Genomic DNA, 19,372 nt, shown 5'->3' with positions numbered 1-19,372 from the left:
TATAAACCTCAAAACTTTTCACCAAAGTAGACACAAGTAGCTTTGTATACCTATTACCAAAGGACCAAGGTAAGGATTTTGACAGTTGAGCTGTAACAACTCTTCCTGTATTTTCCTGACAAATTACAACTCCAAATCTCTCTCCCTCTATAGGATACATCTGTTTCTGCAGCAGGATTAACAGCAGAGAAGTTAATTCTCAAACACTTCCATGGCAATATCTCCAATCTAGAACCATAGGAGCCCATAGGGATCAAGTCCCACTCCTAGCTCCACACAGTCCACCCTGTATTCAAACTCCATGTCTGAGAGAGCTGACCAAACACTGCTTAAAATCCAGGAAGCCTTCTGCCTTGACTACCGCTCTGGAGAGCATGTTCCAGTCCCTTCCAACTTAGAATATTCTATGACTCTCTCTGACTCTTGGCTTGTGGTGCACTCATTAAGGATCTTTCTGTCTATTTAGAGACTTACTGGTATTTACCCATAGCTAACTTGTGTCTGGCACCCACATTTGAAAACCACATGAACCCAAAGGAGGTACTAGCAGCATCTGAACCATCTACCATTTAGAAACAAGTCTTTATGAACATCAATTTTCTTTGTACTTTTGATATTGGGTTGGCTACATCAGCACCTAGATTTTCTTACAGCCTCCACTAAATACTCATGTTCCTACACACCTTAACCAGCAAAATACAAAATGCTTTTCTTTAGATGCAGCTGGATCTACATTAAGTGTTTTGCCACTAGAGCAAAACTTGTTGGAAGTCATGGTGTCTGCTGAAACAGCCAACATTTTTATGTTGGCAAAGTTTCACATATCAAGCTGGTTAAGTCTTCCTGGATGAGGATGCTAGCGAAGTTTCCTCTGAGTTTGTTGGTAATTTTATGACTCGTAAGTCCTTAGGAATCTACGCTTCTGATAGAAGACAGAGCCATTTGGCATGCTAATAAAGATCACTCACATCAGCTGGCTATTAAAGCAACATGTGCTTTTTCATTGTTTATTTTTGCTCTCCATCAATTTTGCAAGCATTTGTCTCCTATTGCTGCCTTAATTGATATTGGAAGTTTCAAAATTGTTGACAAAGTTCTGCTAGCTAGAAATATGAGGGGAAAAAAAATCCTTGCAGTCAGCCTGCAGGCAGGAAACTGATAGAAAAAATGTCTCTGCCTTGGGCACTCTGCACCCCCCCCCTCTGCCAACATGCCTAAAATAACACAGGTTCCAAAATCTCAGGATTAAAGTCCTGGATTTTAGCCTTTCGTGCCTGCGTCTGTATTGTAGTCTCTCTCCGCCCTTAGGCACAAAAGCTAAGGAGAACTGATGCAGTCTCTGGTTACTGATGTTTGTGCAGTGGGTTAGGTGGACTAAACAGAGAGACCATGTCTTTTGGAAAGTTCATTTTAACTGGAGCAAAAGGACTGAGGAGAAGAATGTAAAAGTTGGATTTGTGCAAGTAAACTAAATATGTTGCTAGTAAATCAAGCATGTTCTGGACTGTCTTATCATGCAAAGACTGACTCTGAGATGAGTTTCATGAGACTGTTTGCATCAGCTCCTCAGCTCTCAGCCTATTGGACTGGATGGCTGCAAGTACACTGTTCAGCCAGTTTCCTCCTAGTCCATGCTAGTTCCTGACCTATGCCTTGGAGCTGCCTGGGAGAATGACAATCAGTACGATAGGAAACCACATCAAGAACAGCACTAGCAATTCAACATTGAAGGGCTCAGGTATGTTCTCTGCCTCTGTCGAGCTTACTAGCACAGATGTGACCAGACACCTAGGGGGAAATTTGACCTACCGGTAACACATCTAAGCATGATTCCCAGTAATAACAGGAACATAAACTTCTGTCCTAGCTCTGGCATGGAAACACTGACACATTCATCAATACATAAGATAGCATAAATGAGACTTTAGAAAGCTGGAGACATTTCAGGAAAGTCCTGTTTGGAGAACATAACTACAAGCAGACTACAGCTAGCACTAGTAAACCCAAGCATGCATGTGTGCTCTGTGAAGATTTCTTTCCTAGTTTTTGCTCACTTGTTGCTAAGGTAACACTACTTAAATAAAATAAAACACAGAAGTTACTAGGGAATAGAAGTCTCTCGGTTTATCTCACTCATTCTGTAAAGCAGGATTACCTACTGGGGAACTGTTTTTAGTCAGAGCAGAACAGCTTCGCTTTTCCTTGCAGCAGGGAAACTGCCCACACCCAGCAGGGTGCGGTTACACAGCACAGCCCTGCCTTGCAGCAGAAAGCCCATAAAGAAGAGACCATTGTTCTGCAACAGATGCTCCAATGAATATACAATACAACTGCAAGGAAAAGTCTAATGGTTCTTCCCATCAAAACCTTAATCTTCCAAGGGATTTCTCTCTGATGGAGCCATGAACAGCCAAAGTGAGCTAGAACTGAAGCATCTTTTCCTGGAGTATGAAAGGTTACAATTCTCCAACCAAGAATTGTAAAGAAGCTAAATTTATTCCTTTCCTTTTTAACTTCTTAAGGAGAGAAAAAAAAAAAAAGAAAAAAAAAAAAAAAAAAAAAAAAAAAAAAAAAAAGACTGGCTGTTGGAATGCTTTTTGTCAAGTTATGTGATTGGTTTTTTTATGTCTATTTTTTTTTTACCTTGATCATATTTAGAACAGCAAGACTGGCTCATTCCTCACAACACATTCCCTGTCACATATATTTATTTTGGGCACTTACTGCAGTTGATGGACTAAAACAAAGATGACATTTTTGCAAAATGTTTATCTGTCATTGGAGTTATATAAGCTGTGTCTAAAAACATAAAGCATACTTTACAGTGGCTTACTGAAATTCTTCCATTCAGCTTTCCATCCCTTCATTTTTGTCCTGTGGTTTCATGGAATTTATTTTGTCACCATAGCTGACTTCTGTAGGAGAGAAATACTTTGGATCCGAAATACACTAATACACTTAGTTCTTCCAGTACTTCTCTCAATCTTCAATTCTTCCCCTCCCTCCCCCCCTCTTTTTTTTTTTTTATGTTTAACAAACAAACAAAAAGCAAACCAAAGCAGTCAGATATTATTCTCTCTCCATAAAAAAAAAAAAAAAAAAAAAAAAAAAGCAAAAGCATACAGGAAACTTCTCTCCCAATATTTTCCAGGTAGGAAGGGGTTTAAACACCTCAGGAGTCCGGCAGAGACAGCTGATCAAGGAAATTGCCTGTGACTGTTTCTTGACACATGTAATTATCCATGTCACTCTTACAACTGCATGGACTTGAGAGGACATAGAGATGTCTCTCATAACCATGACACCTGCTAGTCAGGTAGCAGTAGATTAAAAAACAAAACAAAACAAAACAACAATCAAGGACAATTCACTATTTTAAGTGAGCAGGCAAATGAAGAACGGTGCTCCCACTCCAAGCCTCAGGAGATCTCCAATTCCCACCAGAAACCTCCCACTACCCTTCAGAACTCATCTCTTCTCACCTCTGCTCTTCTCAAGTAATACCCAACCAGGGCCACTCATCCTATCCCTCCATACGAATTACCAAGTTCTGAAGGTTTGGGGTCTTTATTTGTTTTTCACAAGGCGGGGAACAGAGGCTAGGTGTGACAGTAAGTACTTATTATCTGATAGTAACAGCTAGTATGTACATGTATCCATACACCCACACCTGCATGTTTGGGAGATCCTGAATTTAGAAAGTTATAACCAGTATTTAAGAGTCTCACAGTCTGGAGATTGCTCACTTCCCCAGTTCCCTGAACTGCTATTGCCCACATACTGTCTTACACAGACATTTCTGCACTACTTCAGAGAGAACGATTTGTAGGTACCCAGGCTGGCTCAAGCAAGAGAACTCCAAATCAGTCAGTATTATAGCTGTATCACCCAGGCCTGGGCACAAGTAAATTTGCCCTATACAGAAGAAGAATTTAGTTTTCAGACTCTGTTTGGACTAACAGCATTTCAGCTCTTCATATCCAAGCCAATTCCTGCACAGAGTGCTGCACAGATACATCTGCAGGCTGAGAGCTCCCAGCTGGGTCCCACTGGGTGATATAGACATGAAATCATGGAAAAAAAGGGCTGTAAGTAGACTAAAGGAGGTTATCCAATTCACTCCATTCCTTTAACCAATTTTTTCAAACTCAGAACTGCCTCTGGCACCAGCAGATAGCTGAATTTGTGTTTCTCAGAGCTTCCTGATAGGCACACTGATCACAAGACAAGCCTTTCTTAGATGATGCAGCCTCAACCCTTCACTCCCTGCTGCATCAGGAAATTTGACTTTGGAGGACCATGAGGACAGCTACAGATGGTACTAAAGGAATAAGAAATTGAAAGAAAAACAGGACAAAAATTCACTCACCTTCAGGTGAAACATGTTTACTAAGCATTTCTGCTGGTTTCTGACTACTTGTGTGCTACAAAAGGAGCGTTTTGATTTTGATATTAAAACAAACCTGTCATTGTTTCTTCATAACCAGAAGGCTTCCGCAGCGAGGAAATGACAACAATAGGAAGCAGATTGGAGAATGAATTCAACATGATGCCAGCTATGTTTACTGGCAGGCAATATTTTTGTTCCAAATATGTGATTCACAAGTAAACGTTCTCCCTTGCCATGCTTCTTAACAGCAACTTTAGTTATCTGCTCCCTCTCCTCCCTCCTGCACTTAGTATCTCTCCACCCATATATGCGACAAAGTTATTCTGAATTATTAGGTCCTTAACCTAGGCATAGCTCACTCTGATTTCTATGTAATTGTTGCACAGTGATTGCTTTACAAGACCTCTGCCAAAACACAAAGACTTGCTTCCCCACTTGGAGATGGCATTTCAGAATGTTTAGCAATTAGACGCATTCTGCCTACCTCTGATAATAGAAAATGCTAATTTTTGGGGTCAGGAAAGAAAACATGCAGGCCGATTTTAAGAGGACAGTTACCATTTTCAGTGATATCCTGTATTCAGTTCTTCTATGTTTCCTTTAGACTTACTTGCCCAGAGATCACAATACAGTGTTGCCTTTTCATGCCTTTTCCATTCATAATGCCTACATTTAGTAATGCAGAGTTTTATGTTATACAAAAGTTGCATCTCCTTCCTGTCACTTGGGTAACAAAAATGACTTATATTGGTCCAAGTGAAGGAAGACAAGATTCCAGCTTCCTGGGTCTTAAATCCTGACCTCTAAAAAACTATTTCATTTTTCCTTTGGGATACAATTTTTTAGTTCATTTATTTTACACACTTTTCATTTTGCAAACAAAAATTAGAATCCCGCCCTTCACTTTCTAATGTACGATGTGTAGTTAACAGACACTGCTGTATTTCTTTAGGTCAGTAATGATTACTGGAAGACAGACCATCATCACATCTTGCAGGTTCACCCTCTAGGGAAGGAATAGACAAAGCCACATTTCTTGTAACCTGATCCCACACAGCTTGTTCTCCTTTTCCAATCAGAGCACTGAGTTACATGGTACCATCCCCTGGATAAGCAACTGACATCCACAGGATTCACTGTCACATAAATTCAGCAGCATGTCAGCTCTCCCAGGAAGGCCTCTCCACAAAGCAAACCTTCAGCTTTCCATAATGTACTGCCTGCACTGGATTAAACTTACTAGTAACGTACTGTTAGAGAAAGCAGCATAAATACATGCTGCAGTTTTCTGAACTGATCAATCACACTAACTAATTCCAAGAGGCCACACACGGTAAATTCATACCCCCAGATTGTTTCCCCAAATTCCTCCGAGTCTCCTTTCTTGTTGTTTATAAAAAATGATAGAAAATAAAATTTTCTCCCTTTGGATTTTTCTGCCCTTGAAGGTTCCCCAATACAGAAAGTAAAACCTGTTCCTCTGCAAGAGGAAGACCTTTTCCCCACCAAATCTGGGGAGCCCAATGCAAATGACATCCCATTTGCAATTCATACCATGTATTATTGCACTTACAGGAGAATAATGCAAATGAAAATGAAGACGGGCTGTTCTTACAGAAGATGTGACAGGAAAGCCCATCAATTACATGGGCGTCCTGGTACCAGATGCGCTGTGAATTGCACAAGATAAAGAAGAGACTATTTCTCCCTCAGAAAGAAGATCTGAATATCTTTTAAAAGTGTAAAACACACACAGTTTATTGAGGTAATGATCCATATCACTGCAGCAATGCCACAATAAATCTTTTGCCTTCCTCTCTCACTGGCTGAAAATATCTTATTTACTGCTAAACTCCACATCCAACATAGGGATTTGCCTTGACAGTAAAGAATTGGTTACATCAGAGTGAAAAAAATGCTGTTCAGGGCTTTTATCCCAGCTTTCTCGCTACAGACACAGGCCATTCCTGCAGCCACACACCTGAGGCACGGTATCTCAAGCCCAGCTCGCAGTCATTCACACAGTGCACGTCTTACCTTGTGTGTGCTGCAGAGCAGAGCAGCTCAACACTTGCAGGTGCCCGAAGAACAGGGGCAGAGCCTGCAGCCACCCAAGGGGACAGGGAGTGAAGGATGCTGCTGCCTTTCAGTGTCATCTTTGTGAATCTTTGCAGTGCAGCGAGCTTGAACTCCTGTGCCTAGTTTCACTCTTCAGTACATTGACAGCAACGATGAAAAAACATCACACCAACTATTCCAAAAAGGGTGCCGTGGCCCTTACAGAGCTGTGTGAGCCTGCAGACCCGTGTGCAGGAGGGATGCTAAGTCAGTGCAAACTCTTACCCTGCATTTTAGCTCCAGCAATGTATACGGTAGCTTGTTTTAGAAGCACGGGGCTAAGGCCTAAACACTTCAGAATTCATCCCCAGTTTGCTTGTCTGTTGTGTCAAAACACGCAGGAAACCTGAGCAAAATAACCTCGCAGTTTTCCACGTGGGTTTCCGACCGCAGCCCCCGATAGCAGGAGCACAGCGGGACTACAGCGCCCGGCGTGCCCCACAGCCCGCCCCCGCCCCGCCCCAACATGGCGCCCTCCCCGCCTCAGCCGTCGGCGCCAAGATGGCGGCGGCGGTGCGCGAGGAAGACTTCGTCGCCCTGCAGAGCCTGCTGAAGGTGAGGAGACGCAGTGCTCATCCTACGGCGGTGGGGGACTGCCTGCTGCCGGGCCGCTGCTCAGCACCTCCCGCTTTGCTCCCCGACAGGCGTCGTCGAAGGACGCAGTGCGGCAACTGTGCCAGGAGTGCTTCTCCTGCCCGCCCGGCCGCCTCGGCCCGCTGGCGCAGCGCGCCTGCCCCGCCATCGCCGGCAGCCCCGAGGAGGCCGCGCAGGTACGAGAGGGCGCGCGGGATTCCCCGCGGCTGCTGGGCCCTGCGGCAGGGAGAGCCGGCCGTGATGCTGTTGAGCCCTGCAGAGCCCTTTCCCCTCTTCTTTCCCACAGCTGGTGTCCGCCCTGCACAGCCTCACCCGGCACGTCGTGTTCCGCGGCTTGACGGGGGCCGAGGACATCCTCGCTCTGTTTCCAGAAAACTTCCACCAAAACCTGAAGAATCTTTTAACTAAAATAATCTTGGAGAATGCGTGAGTGCTCAGCGCCTGCTGTTTGCTTTCAGTGGCAAATGTAAAGCTTAGGTGCGCGTTTTGGTACGTGGGCATCGGCTCACGGGCCGGGATAAGCTCACACAGGGGGCTTTCCTTCTGTCCTTCAAACGTTTTGAAATGGCCGTGCACCTAATTCACATCGTGCAAAACTGCTTTTGTCTCGAGCTCAGCTGTGCCATAGAACAGTGACACAGATGGGGATGAAACAGTGGTTTGGGTTTCACCGCTGAAGTATGATCTGGTTGTTCAGCACCCAGGGACTGTCTGCTTATATGCTGCTGAGGCACTGTACAGGAGAGTACAGAGCAGTGGAGAACAGCTGCTCTGGTGCCCATATGACTCAATGCTTGGTAGCTGGTCAGTTTGACAAAACAGAGGCAAAAGGTGTACACCTCAAGTGAGCTGGACTCAGAGAAGAACTTGGAGCTGGCCATTATGTTGCTCCACCACTGCCCACCTTTCCTCAGCACTCAGTAGCAGTCTCTCTCCCCTGATCACCAGTGCAGTCCTGGTGTCTCCTGTCAGAGATAAGCCACTCTGAGCGCTTTTGGTTTTTTTCTTCTTTCCCTTTTCAAGTGTTGCTGATTCTGTTTTGTTTTTTTCTTTTCTCTTTTTCACAGTTCTGCTTGGAGAAATGAGGCACAAGCAAGTCAGAGTAAGTCTGTAATTATGTCATGTTCCTCAGATCATCTGACAGAGCCTGGAGGTTAGAGTAGTACCTCACAGTCTCTCTCATGATGGCACAGCACAGACATATCTCTGTTTGCCTTAGAAGAAGCTGTATGATGGCAGCATCCTACAGCTTAGCAAAGGCTAACAAGGTTTTATTCAGATTCGTGCTACTGTGCTAAAATCCTTTCCAGTCATCAAGCAACTTCCATTTCATGCTCAGTCTGTTGCTACGTTGCAGAGTGCCAGACTTCTGAACTTGAAGCACTCTTGACTTACCCGTTCAAGCCTTGAAGTGATGCACACATGCAGTGCACAGTACTGGGGAATATCTGCAATACATCTAACTCTTCCATGCTCCAAAAAGTCCCTGGCATATATTCAGCTTTGCTTTTTCCTCACTTTTTCAAAGCATGATGTAATTTAGCAGTACAGCTTTTGATAACAGCAGCAAAGACTTACATTCCAGTTAAGCGTTCCATACAGCAATACCACTTTGTTTTTTCCCTAAAAGTTTTTTGTTTTGTTTTTATTGACAACTGTAGGACATCAGGGCCTTGCAAATGAGACGCACAAATGCCTGCATAGATGATCTTGGCCATTCTCTTTGTATGCAGAGAGGATAGCACCCAAGAGGTGAACAGTATGGCAAGGACGTGGCAAACAGCTGTCCCTCAAAGATCTTAATGGAGTATAAATGGCAGAAAAATAGGGAAGAGGAAGAAACTACTGCAAAATGCTAATAACAATAAAAACAGGCATGTTTATGCTAAGCACTTGTGGCATTGCTAAGACACAGTGCTCCCTCCTGTATCATTAACAGGATCAAAAATTAGAGGAAACGGGCACAAGCTTGATGTGCCAGCGTGATGTAACAGCTAGGACTTCAAAACCCAAAAGCAAGGCTGAGTGTGTGGTGCTTGGAGCCACTCAGGAGTTTCGCTCTGAGTTGCATGTTTTTATACAGATGAGTATTTAGCCCCATCGGCATAAGACTGTTTTCTAAGAAATGATGGATTCTTTTAGTGTTATATTCATGAAACATCCAACATACATTACATAGGAACAAAAGCAGAGATTTAAAGACAGCAACCCATCTGATTGTTCTATGATAATATGAAAATGCAGATGCTTTTTTGTCTTTCCTAAGTCACCAGCAATCAATCTTTGCAAATTAACATACAACACTAAACAGATGCATTTTATGTTGTTGCAAATGTTGCCAAATGCTTGCCATGATGGACTATAAACTGAAATTTGTTCCAAATGCAAAAGGCAAGGCAGTCAATTCTGCATTGTCCCCCACAGTTCTGCTGATGGGAGGAAGAAGAGCCATTCCCCACATAGATAAACTTCTCCAAGTGCCAGGAATCAGGAGGAGGGTTAGAGGTCAAACTGGATAAATGCTTGGGGAAGAGACTAGACACTTTATGATTGGCAGAATCCAGACAGGCTGCAGTTGCCTGCTGGGACAGCTCTTTCCATAGCACTCTGTAGAAGCTATCGTTGCTTTTTCATCCACTTCTGGTACTCTTAAATAGATATCAAATATGGTTATTAGCAGTTACTTACTAAGGCTTTGCACAGACACTCAAGCCTGTTGAGCACCATAGCTGAGATTTTAAATTGGGTTGGAGAATAAGCTATCGCCTCTCTACCAGTGTTTTGTGGAGTTGGTCCTGTATTTCCTTCAGACTCCTTCCTAAAGCCTGAACTGACATAAATCGGAACAATGTTTCCTTATGCCTCTGGAAACCATTTGTTCTCATACAGTTCTGACAAAGTAGTATCTGTTAGCTGCAAAGCCTGTTTCAAACTGAAAGAGTTTGTCAGTGCTTCGATGTCCTCGGTATAGATTTTCTCCTAGTGAGAATTCACTGTTTTTCTCTGGAAATCTTACACTGCACTTTTGAACATAGGAAGCATAGCTCAGCTTTCACCAGAAAACTGAGTTGAAAAAGATGCGAGAGGTGTTATGTGTCAACAGTTTCAAGTGGGAGTGATAAGTGTGCTCTGTTAAACCGCACCTTACAACTTGCTTCCTTAGTATGTATTTTAAACAAGAAATTTATCTTACAGCCATTTTCCAAATTTCTGGGTTTTCACGGTAAATCAGGCCTTATCATTGAACAATCAAGATAGGGCTTGAACACTACTGTTATATATTGGTTAGGTAAGTATGCTTTCCTCTGGTTTGCAGTATGTGAGACAACACCTGCAGATCTGATTTGAAAATCAATACAGATTTCTGAGTTAAAAGTGTATTTTCTTTATGAAAATAGGAAAGTTTTTGTTTGAACAAGGGGAGGATAGCTGTCTGCATGCCACCCACACGTCACAGTTTCACTTGACTGTTCTTCAAATGCTCCGTGTAGTAACTGTTGGTGGCAGCTGAAAGCACTGTTGAAAAAACACAAGATTTCAAAGAGCATTTGCAGTCAGCCTGTTGGTGCCAGGGATTTGTTGGGATAACCTCAACCTCAGCTTTTATGCCAGCCTGCATGGTGCTTTAGGGACACTTGAGGACTCATAATGAAATAAGCTCCCGTAAGTATACACCATCATAGATGAATATCCTCTACTCCTGTCTGCAAGGGACAGGTGCACAAATTCCTCAGCAGGGCAGCCAAGTTAGACCTGTCACCTCCCACGGGAAGGCTCATGGGATCTCCAGCCCCTGAACTACTGCTGTCAATACTGCAATCAGACTGTTGAATAATTTCTCTTATGATAGATGAAACTGAGATGGTATCTTCAATATATTTTTTACCACTTGGCAGGACATGTGAAGACTGCAGTTTCCCTTTCTTATCCTAATACTGCAGACTGCTTTGGTTCACAGTTTGAGGAGCTTGAAGTAACACTTTATACTGTATGATTATAAGAATCCAAAGTGCTTTCTTGCCAGTTACAGAACAGAGCAGTAAGCATAGTAGGTCCCTTAGTAACTCATGCTGACATGGCTGAGTCTTGCATGTGGCAAGATGTAAAGAGATAAGATACCTTACCACTCCCCTTCTCTCACCTACTTTGTGAATTCAGCTTGTCTTGCATTGTGCCATCCTTACTTGTGAAGATGGAGAACCTTGTTTGTTCTTCTAGGGTCAGGCAGAGGCCTTCACTGACTGCTTTATTACAACATAAATAAAAACAATGTGAAACCAGTGAGTAGCACTAAGGTTGTACATTTTCACAGGGCCAGCAGGATTCTGTCTGTGAAGAACACATACATAGGGATAGACACAGGTTCTTGTTCTGGTGTCATCATCGTGTGCTGTCAGGCCTAATTGATTCCTGTTTTTTGGTTCCCCCAGTCTCCCTGCCTCGGCTGGTTGACATGGACTGGAGGGTAGACATCAAGACATCTTCAGACACCATCAACAGAATGGCAGTCCCTACTTGCCTGCTACAGTTAAAGGTAACATCAATACCTGAACAGGATCAAAATAACAGAGTCCAATACCTGACTTACCAGTGGCAGCACAAAACAGTTTGGACAAGCATCTGGTGCATCTAACAGGCTTTCTCAGAGATGATCTTTGAAATTCCACAGGGCCTGGGAATAGTGTCTGATGAAAGCTGTCTCTTCACCGTGAAGGAGAGATTTCTTTGCATGAGGATGAGAGAAGCATATTTGTCCCTGGTCACAATTGTTCTCTATAGAAATAAAGAAAATTTAAAAAAAAAATAGTTACAGAGAATCCATTGGGTTTTAGTTTAAAGTAACTCAATAATGAGTGGATGACTGTATTAATTGGGAAGATGACTTCTGATTACTAACTTCCTTCACTGGCCACATCTATCATTTGGTCAGTATAGCCAAATGTACTGCTTGTATTCCTGTGCAGCAAAAGAAGGCAATGACAGTGCCTTCTACTGAGATACAAGTGCTATGAAGCAATAGAAGATGAAAAAGAAGAATTAGCTCACCCCTTCTGGTGACCAGTGATAGCTCCAGATCTCTGTCCAGAGAGATCCTGCTCCCTCAGCTGCTAATACTTAAATGAGGGTGAGGAGTGGCAGATCCTCAGTCCACCCGTTCTGGTCACTCGTACATTGCTTGCACCTCAGCTCCCTGAATTAGCCACACCTGGTGCTCAACCATTGGCTCAGGCTGTGACCTGGCAATTCTGCAGCATTCTTGATTCCCCAAATCAGTAAGAACAGGCTTTAGAAGAAGAGGAAAAATCTAACACTTATGTTTGGGATGAGTTAAGTATCACGCTGGTTATCTGTTAAGATGTTTCTGATAGGAATGCAGCTTGCTGCTGTTAGTCTCTTCAGAATTTCCCCACTCATGGCTGTACACAATTATTTGTGCTCTGCCAATGGACGTGCACTTTGCTGGTGGGGCAAGAAGTGTGTTTTGTGCCTTCAGGTTGAAGCTGGCTGCCAAGTTTAAAACATTTTTCTTTTTCTCTCCATCAAGCACCAACTCGCCTAGTGGCAGTGGAAAAACCTGTGAAAGGATTTTTCATACACCTAACTGCTACATTTCTGTTTTCAGATTCAGGAAGATGCTGCCTTATGTAGTAATAGTCCTGTTGTTTCTGCACTGACTGTGGAACTGAGTAAAGAAACCCTGGATACTATGTTAGAAGGTCTAGGAAGAATCCGGGACCAACTTTCTGCTGTTGCAAATAAATGAAAACCCAGTAATGTGAATTCCAGCAGCCAGGAAGGGAAATATTCTGTGCCCACAACTCTCCTAAGTTGCAGCTTACATAAAGTTTTATGTATTAACCAAACATAATTAAAAAGATTTATTTTTTGAGTTAACTAGATAGCTTTTCAAAAGCTAACATGTAAACATTCCTTTGGCCTGGTGCCACAAAGTGTTTTCATAATGTTGTTGAAAAAAAAAACAAAGAAAGAAAATAACAGTTCTCTATTTCAGAAAAAGGTTTAAGGGCTCAGAGCTTGGTTTAATCACAAGGGTCGTAATTGGAAATGGCAAATAGCACTTGCATCATTGGCTGCAGCTATCTCCCTGCCCAGAAATTAGGATCTAAAAGGTTCGAGCTGGTTAATGGGCTGCCTTCCAGCATTAGCAGACAAGGAGGGTACTTCTCCCTGTAATGTGTGTGTACTGAGGTGCATGCTAGATGTAGTGCTCTCCTTCTCAATGAAGCACAGCCATGCTGCAGATTGTTATTACAGGATAATGCTTTGAAATGGGGCAATTATGCTACAACACATTCCCTTCTGATCAGCTTCATAGCACCATTTGCAAAATGACTACTCTGAACATCTTTAGCAGCAAACAATTTCCTCCTTCTGTTTGAAAAGAAAAAAGGAGTTCATATAATTAATGTTCGTGTTTATTAGACTTTGGACTTTGCGGAAAACGCAGACTAGAGAAGTTAAGAATTGATCGTCTTTGTGCTGCCTTTCTACAATGAATGGTGCCTGTACTTCTCCAAAGCATTCTGGTGTTTGTATAAATCTTTATTTAATTAAAAAATGAACTGCTAATTGATTTTGTGAGTCCTTTTTTCTGTAGAAGAATGTTGTCCTGAGTTACCTCAGCCTCTTTCTGTTGGTGCCTGGTTTCTAGCTTGGTATAATGAATGTTCACTTTTGTTGCTGAAAAGCAATTCTTTATTTCTTGTTCAAATGGATTCATTTTTTAAACCATCCTCTCTCCATTTTAGTAACATTTCAGGGCACCTTTTCCCAGGCACCAGCTCAATGCAATATCACAGTTGAGTACTCTGACCTAAAACTTTATAGATATGTGCACTGAATGTGTAGAGAAGTGCAGGAAATAAAGAAAATCCAGACTCCTCTGAGTTTGCCTAAGGCACCAAAATGGAACTCTGCATCCAAATACAGTCCCAACTTTCATAGAACAGAAAATATTGTCTCTTGTGTTTTTGCAAACATGAAATCACTTGGGATGTGTACAGAAGTTACTGAGCTTTGTTAATTAATTTTAGACATCTCTGTGCAGCCTGGAATACAGATAAGTAAGGAATACAGTAAAGCCTGTGCTTTTAAAAGATACTGTGTTAATGCAGCTTGTGCAGCAAGCTGAGATGCATGACAAGTCACTTGTTGAAGTCCCCGTGGAGTGAAGATTGTAACACTTGCATTATTGTGATAAACTGGTAAATTTCATATTTATTCAGGAAATGAGATGGGAGAAGACTCAAAAATCTGTTTCACGAGGTTGAAGCTATGGAAAATACCCCTAACAGACTTCTTCAGTTTGAGGAAGCTTTGTTGCCTTTACGGCTATAATAGGATGATAATAGCAGGCTGGCAAAGTCTTTGGCTACAGCAAGTGAGGGCAAACCCAAATGCAGCAGCTGTAGATGCAAAAATGAAGGAAAAGAACTGCTTACCTTTGGAAGACCTCAGGTAGGCAGGGATGTCCAGCAAGAGATGCCCTCACCTCCACCGCCAGCCCTTAAATGAGGTCTGGGAGGGGATGGCTCCACCCCTTCCAGTCACTCAGGTGTGTTGCACTGCATGCACCTGAGCTCCCCTGCAGGTTGGCCCTGCCCTCCCACCAGGTGTTCAATCACAGCTTCAAGCCCTGACTTAGCATTTCTGCTGCAACAGCCTAGCCTTAAAAATCTCAAATACATTGTATTGCTTATTCTAGAAGGTAAGAACCACTGCACAGATAAATAATGAGATGAAGCATTCATAGTAGATCTGAGGAAAATCTTGATGATAAAGTCAGAATGTTGTAAGGCCTAATGTAATGAACTGATAGGTGCAAAGAGCTCTCATTACAAAACCATTAAGCAACTGTAGAGTAGTTGTGGAGAAGAGTCTAAGAACTGAAGAGACTGTCCCAGTGTCATAGCTGCCCTACCTGCAGACAGCTAAAGTGCCCATGAGGATTTAATTACGGAGGCTGCCCACTGCATCAGAAGCATGCCATCTCATGACTTCAAGTGGTATATCTCAAGTCCTTCTGGTACTCTAGTTGAAGAGCTAGGAGACTATGAGAGATTGCCTTCAAATCTTTGCCTGAAGTGTTACGCATTCTCCTATTGGCTCTTATCACCTATCCCAGAAGAGCTGAGACTTAATTCAACACTCAGAAAAAGATGTATAAAACAAGAGAGGCTGAGTAGAACTGTCATTACCCAACCAGCAAGAGTACTTCATTAAGTGTACTTGATGTCTTGCTTACAGAGACTGCAACGCAGAGAACAGTGCCTGCTTTTGCAGACAATCGTGATCTTTTTCACAAGAAGATTGCTCTCTCAAAACCAGTTTTTTTTATCCTTCCTCCACACATTGCTGCTATTTGGCAGATAAGCCTAAATGTATTCCGCATAACTTTATTACCAGATTGCTCCTGTACCAACTCTTTCCTCTAGCTTAGTTTTCTCCCAGCTTACTCTTTTTCTCCCCTCACGTTTACAGGCAGCAGTGAAATTGCCCTCTGCTTACAACAATTAAACAGAGTGAGCTCTATTTTCTTTCAGCACGGTAGTGGCCATTCTTCACATACAGTTTACATCTCCCTTGAATAGGAGTGAGCACAGTTGTTCCCTCTGGAGAAGTCTAGTCCAAGGGCATTACTAAAGAACAGAGCAGTCACAGTATGTGAATCACCTGAACTGCTTCTTCCAGAAAAACCCAAGCCCTCACTGTGTAATGGGGCTCAAAAATTCCAGTACTGAGGAGAAGCACCTGCTATACACACCCTGATTGTGGAGTGATAACTCACTCACACCAAGCAACAAGGAACTGAGTTATCTCTAAGCAAATTTCTTTTACTGAGAAATCTGTGAAGGACGAGTATACACAGTTCATTCCATCAACTTCTTGAGTTACACTCAAAAATATACAGATATGCATAGACTCATGGTAGGCTTTAGTTTTTGAAGCAACATATAATTGTTAAAAGTAAGGTTTAACCAGATCATCTGCTGTAGTTTTTGCAGTCTACCTGTGCTCCACAGAGCAGTCGCTAAACCCGTGCTTGCCGTTTTAAATATTTGAGAAGCACATTCTCCTACAGTCTCAGCTTTCCACAGAGAGAAGAGGGAATGAAAGGAAAGAGTGAAACAGAACTTTCTCGGCCGCTTGTGTGCCCCTTCTTCCCCAGGAGATGGCGAGCTTGGTCTCCTCTCGCTCTTCCATCTCCGGTCCCGCAGGCAGAGCCGCTGAGCTGCACCCGGACTTCTCCGGGGCTGGGAGCCTGCAGCGGCTCTGACAGCCATTTAGTCCGGCAGCAAAGCAGAGGTCGGAGCTGTATTTAAAGAGCACTGACAACTTGGAACATTTCAAAACCGGCCCTTCCCAAACGACACGCAGATCTGTTGTTAAATGGCAGTGAACAGAGTGCTGTGAAAATCAGGTCTGGAGAAGGAGGCAAGATGAGGGGCTGTGGGGAAAAGCTCCTTCCTTCCCAAGCATGCTGCAAACCAGTTTTAAACAGCACAAAGCACAATGGCATCCAGTATAGCTGAAGCCTGTTCTCTGTATATATGCACGTTTTCCAGTTGCTTTCTCACCTCACTTTCGCTGCTGTTATCAAGAGGCTGGGGACAAAAGTAAGCTCCCTTCCCGCACGCACTCAGCAGAGCCACCATCTCCCCCGCTTGAAGGGGAGGTGCTAATGCACACCAGCAGCACAGACTCACCACAAAGCACTGTCAAATACACAAAGCAAACCAAGTGAACAGAGACAGCTAACTAGAATCTCATTCTCCTCTTTATTCTCATCTAGGTACTGCTGCTGCAAAGGCTTGGAACAATAGTAGGTATAGCTTTTTTTCCCTCCAAGACACGATTTTTCAAGTTGACAGCATCCCTTTATGCTGATGAGATGGTGAAGCTTCGGTGCCAGCTAGCAGCAGAAATATAATAGCATCCATTAGAGCTGTTAGCTAGAGTCTGCCAATGCTTCAGTTTATAATTTAGAGGGTTATAACTCAGCCATGCAAATAAGATGAGGGAGAGAAACTTTACACTGAAAATCTGGACCTCGGAGCAGGCTTTCTAGTTTCCTACAAAGAAATAAACATCAAATTTGCTTTGATGCTCCAGACTCTGCTGTAAAAATGAGATAAGAAACCTAAATCAGTGGGCTGAAGTATACCAGTGCCTGGCCTTTGCACAGAAAGGGAATTGGGCTAATTGGAAATCCTGACATCTTTACAACTGCATCAGTGCCTGTAGCTCCAGAAGTGTCCAAGCCCCCACTCTGTACCCTTAAGTCTTAAGACAAATTCCATTGTTGCTTCCAAACAAAGCACTACATAAGTCAGCAAGGCTTGCCAAGCAGCATCTCCCCTCTGCATAGCAGCAGCGCTCAGACTGGATAAAAAGTTCACTGCAGATTTACGGTATGCACTGTCAGAAGTCCTCTGGTTCCTGAGCACTCTGAGCGATTTAGGCTTCAGAGCCTCATTCCATGCCTGTTTTTGCACTTATCTCATTTATCTGCCTACAAAGGACCTTACTTTTGATTACTCGGGGGTGGGGAGAAGATCCTCTAACAACAGTCAGTATTGGCTCGTGCTAAGCTAAACCAGAATGGCAGAAAGTCATGGACTGTTTGACTTGGATGTCAACAGACAGCTGATCCTCTTTTGTAAAGATGTGTCTGCTGACAAATAAATAATCAGAAGATCAGACCAAAACAAAAGAGACACAAAACCATGAAAGAGCACACTGCATAACAGAAAGTTGAAAAGTGCATTTCAAGCCAACTTTTTTTTTTTTTTCCCCTCTCTGAAAAGGACAGCATGACAGTGTACTTGACCATCTGTCTCTCAGGATGCTTTCCTCTTCCTCGGCACAGATGGTAAACTTCAAACATCACTATCACTCTCATCTACAACATCAGCCCTGTAAGTAATCTTATTTACAATATCCACACATTGCTTTCCAGTGACCCAATTTCTCTCTTTGGTGCCAACTCAGAAGTTCTTAGCCAGTATGAAAGGCACTAAAATAGACACGTTCAAAGCTGCCCTTGTGGGCGTGGTAACACAGCTCCCAGGAAAGAAGAGACCCTCGAAATGAAATGAAATGAAAGCTGCTCACAGTGCTGCCTTGTCCTCAGGCAAGTACATTAAAAACCTTCCCCACACTTCCAAAGGAAAAAAAAAAGAAGAAAAAAAAAAAAAAGGGAAGAAAACCTAAGCAAGAAATGTAAACCAAGATATACCTGTAATTCTCCCTGCTGTCTCAGTTTGCACAGCACTCAGTTTGAGCTGCTGGTTCCCAGAGGCAAAAACCTTGTCCTTGGAGCCACACACAGGGTGCTGCTGCTCTCATCTACAATGAGAAGAATCCTGTCTGTTGTCTGTAATGCACCAAGATAGTTTCATTATTCTGGGATCAGATTTCTGGCTTTCTAGTTGCTTGACAGTGGTCTTTTATCTTTTGCTAGATAAGTGAAACAGATCTACACAGGGTAATGGCCAGACTGTATTCCCAGAGACTGCTCAGGAGTCTGGGAGGAAGCCCAACGTTCAGAGGCAGTGATACAAGCTGCAGCTTGCTAAGTCCCTTAATGGATAACCTGTAGTTTGTTTAGCTAAGGGTCTGTGTCTTTTTATTGAATAGGTAAGGGAGGTTCCACAAATGTTTGTACTGAATTGAACAGAAAAGGTTCACAAGTCTTTGTATGGAACATGTATGTACCTCTGGGAAGGCCTCCGAATGATTATAAACTGAAGACCTTTTTGTGCAAGACATACATGGTAAGCGTATCCCCACACATCCAGTGCTGATATTAAAGAGAGCCTGCTTTCTAACGCTCTGACGTGAGTCTTAGAGTTTCCTACTGATGGCTTTATGGTAACACCAGGAAGCACTTTGCGTGGAATTCCAGATGCTTCTGACATGTGTGCTCTCTCTGCTGGGCTCATCCAGTCTGTAGGATCTGAAGGGAACCCAGAACAATTTCCCACAACATAAGTATTTTCAGTGACACTTCTGGTTAAATTTTCTTCCTCTACAATTCCTTTTTCCTAAATCATTCTGTATCATAACGCGCTGTTATCCTCTACTCCAGAGCAGACTGCATTCTGGCAGTGGAAGGACATCATCCTATTTCAAGAATTCAATAATAATAAATGGAAAGTACCAACATTCGAAAAAAAAAAAAAATTACAGACACTCTTAATGCCTCTGTTGAAGCAATGAAAAGAGCAATGAAGTCTGCTAGTGACT

General features: G+C 42.9%; 1 protein-coding gene across 1 annotated transcript; it reads left to right on the top strand.

Moving 5' to 3' along the window:
- Positions 1-6,988: 6,988 nt before the first annotated feature.
- COMMD9 (COMM domain containing 9) lies at positions 6,989-13,697 on the top strand. Its single transcript, XM_042891694.1, has 6 exons — positions 6,989-7,063; positions 7,153-7,278; positions 7,389-7,528; positions 8,170-8,204; positions 11,533-11,636; positions 12,726-13,697. Exons 1-6 carry the CDS (start codon positions 7,010-7,012, stop codon positions 12,864-12,866), a joined length of 600 nt encoding a protein of 199 aa, XP_042747628.1. The 5' UTR covers positions 6,989-7,009; the 3' UTR covers positions 12,867-13,697.
- Positions 13,698-19,372: the final 5,675 nt, after the last annotated feature.

Source organism: Lagopus leucura, unplaced genomic scaffold (genome assembly GCF_019238085.1).
Source record: "Lagopus leucura isolate 7727_CA_CO unplaced genomic scaffold, USGS_WTPT01 Super-Scaffold_1, whole genome shotgun sequence".
Lineage (NCBI taxonomy): Eukaryota > Metazoa > Chordata > Aves > Galliformes > Phasianidae > Lagopus > Lagopus leucura.
This window is presented reverse-complemented; position numbering and strand designations above follow the sequence as displayed.

Excerpts from the sequence above, each read along its gene's own strand:
- COMMD9 (XM_042891694.1), top strand. The coding sequence starts at position 7,010 with ATGGCGGCGGCGGTGCGCGAGGAAGACTTCGTCGCCCTGCAGAGCCTG. Across the intron at positions 7,279-7,388 it reads GCCCCGAGGAGGCCGCGCAG|CTGGTGTCCGCCCTGCACAG; the intron begins GTACGAGAGGGC and ends TCTTTCCCACAG. Across the intron at positions 7,529-8,169 it reads AAAATAATCTTGGAGAATGC|TTCTGCTTGGAGAAATGAGG; the intron begins GTGAGTGCTCAG and ends TCTTTTTCACAG.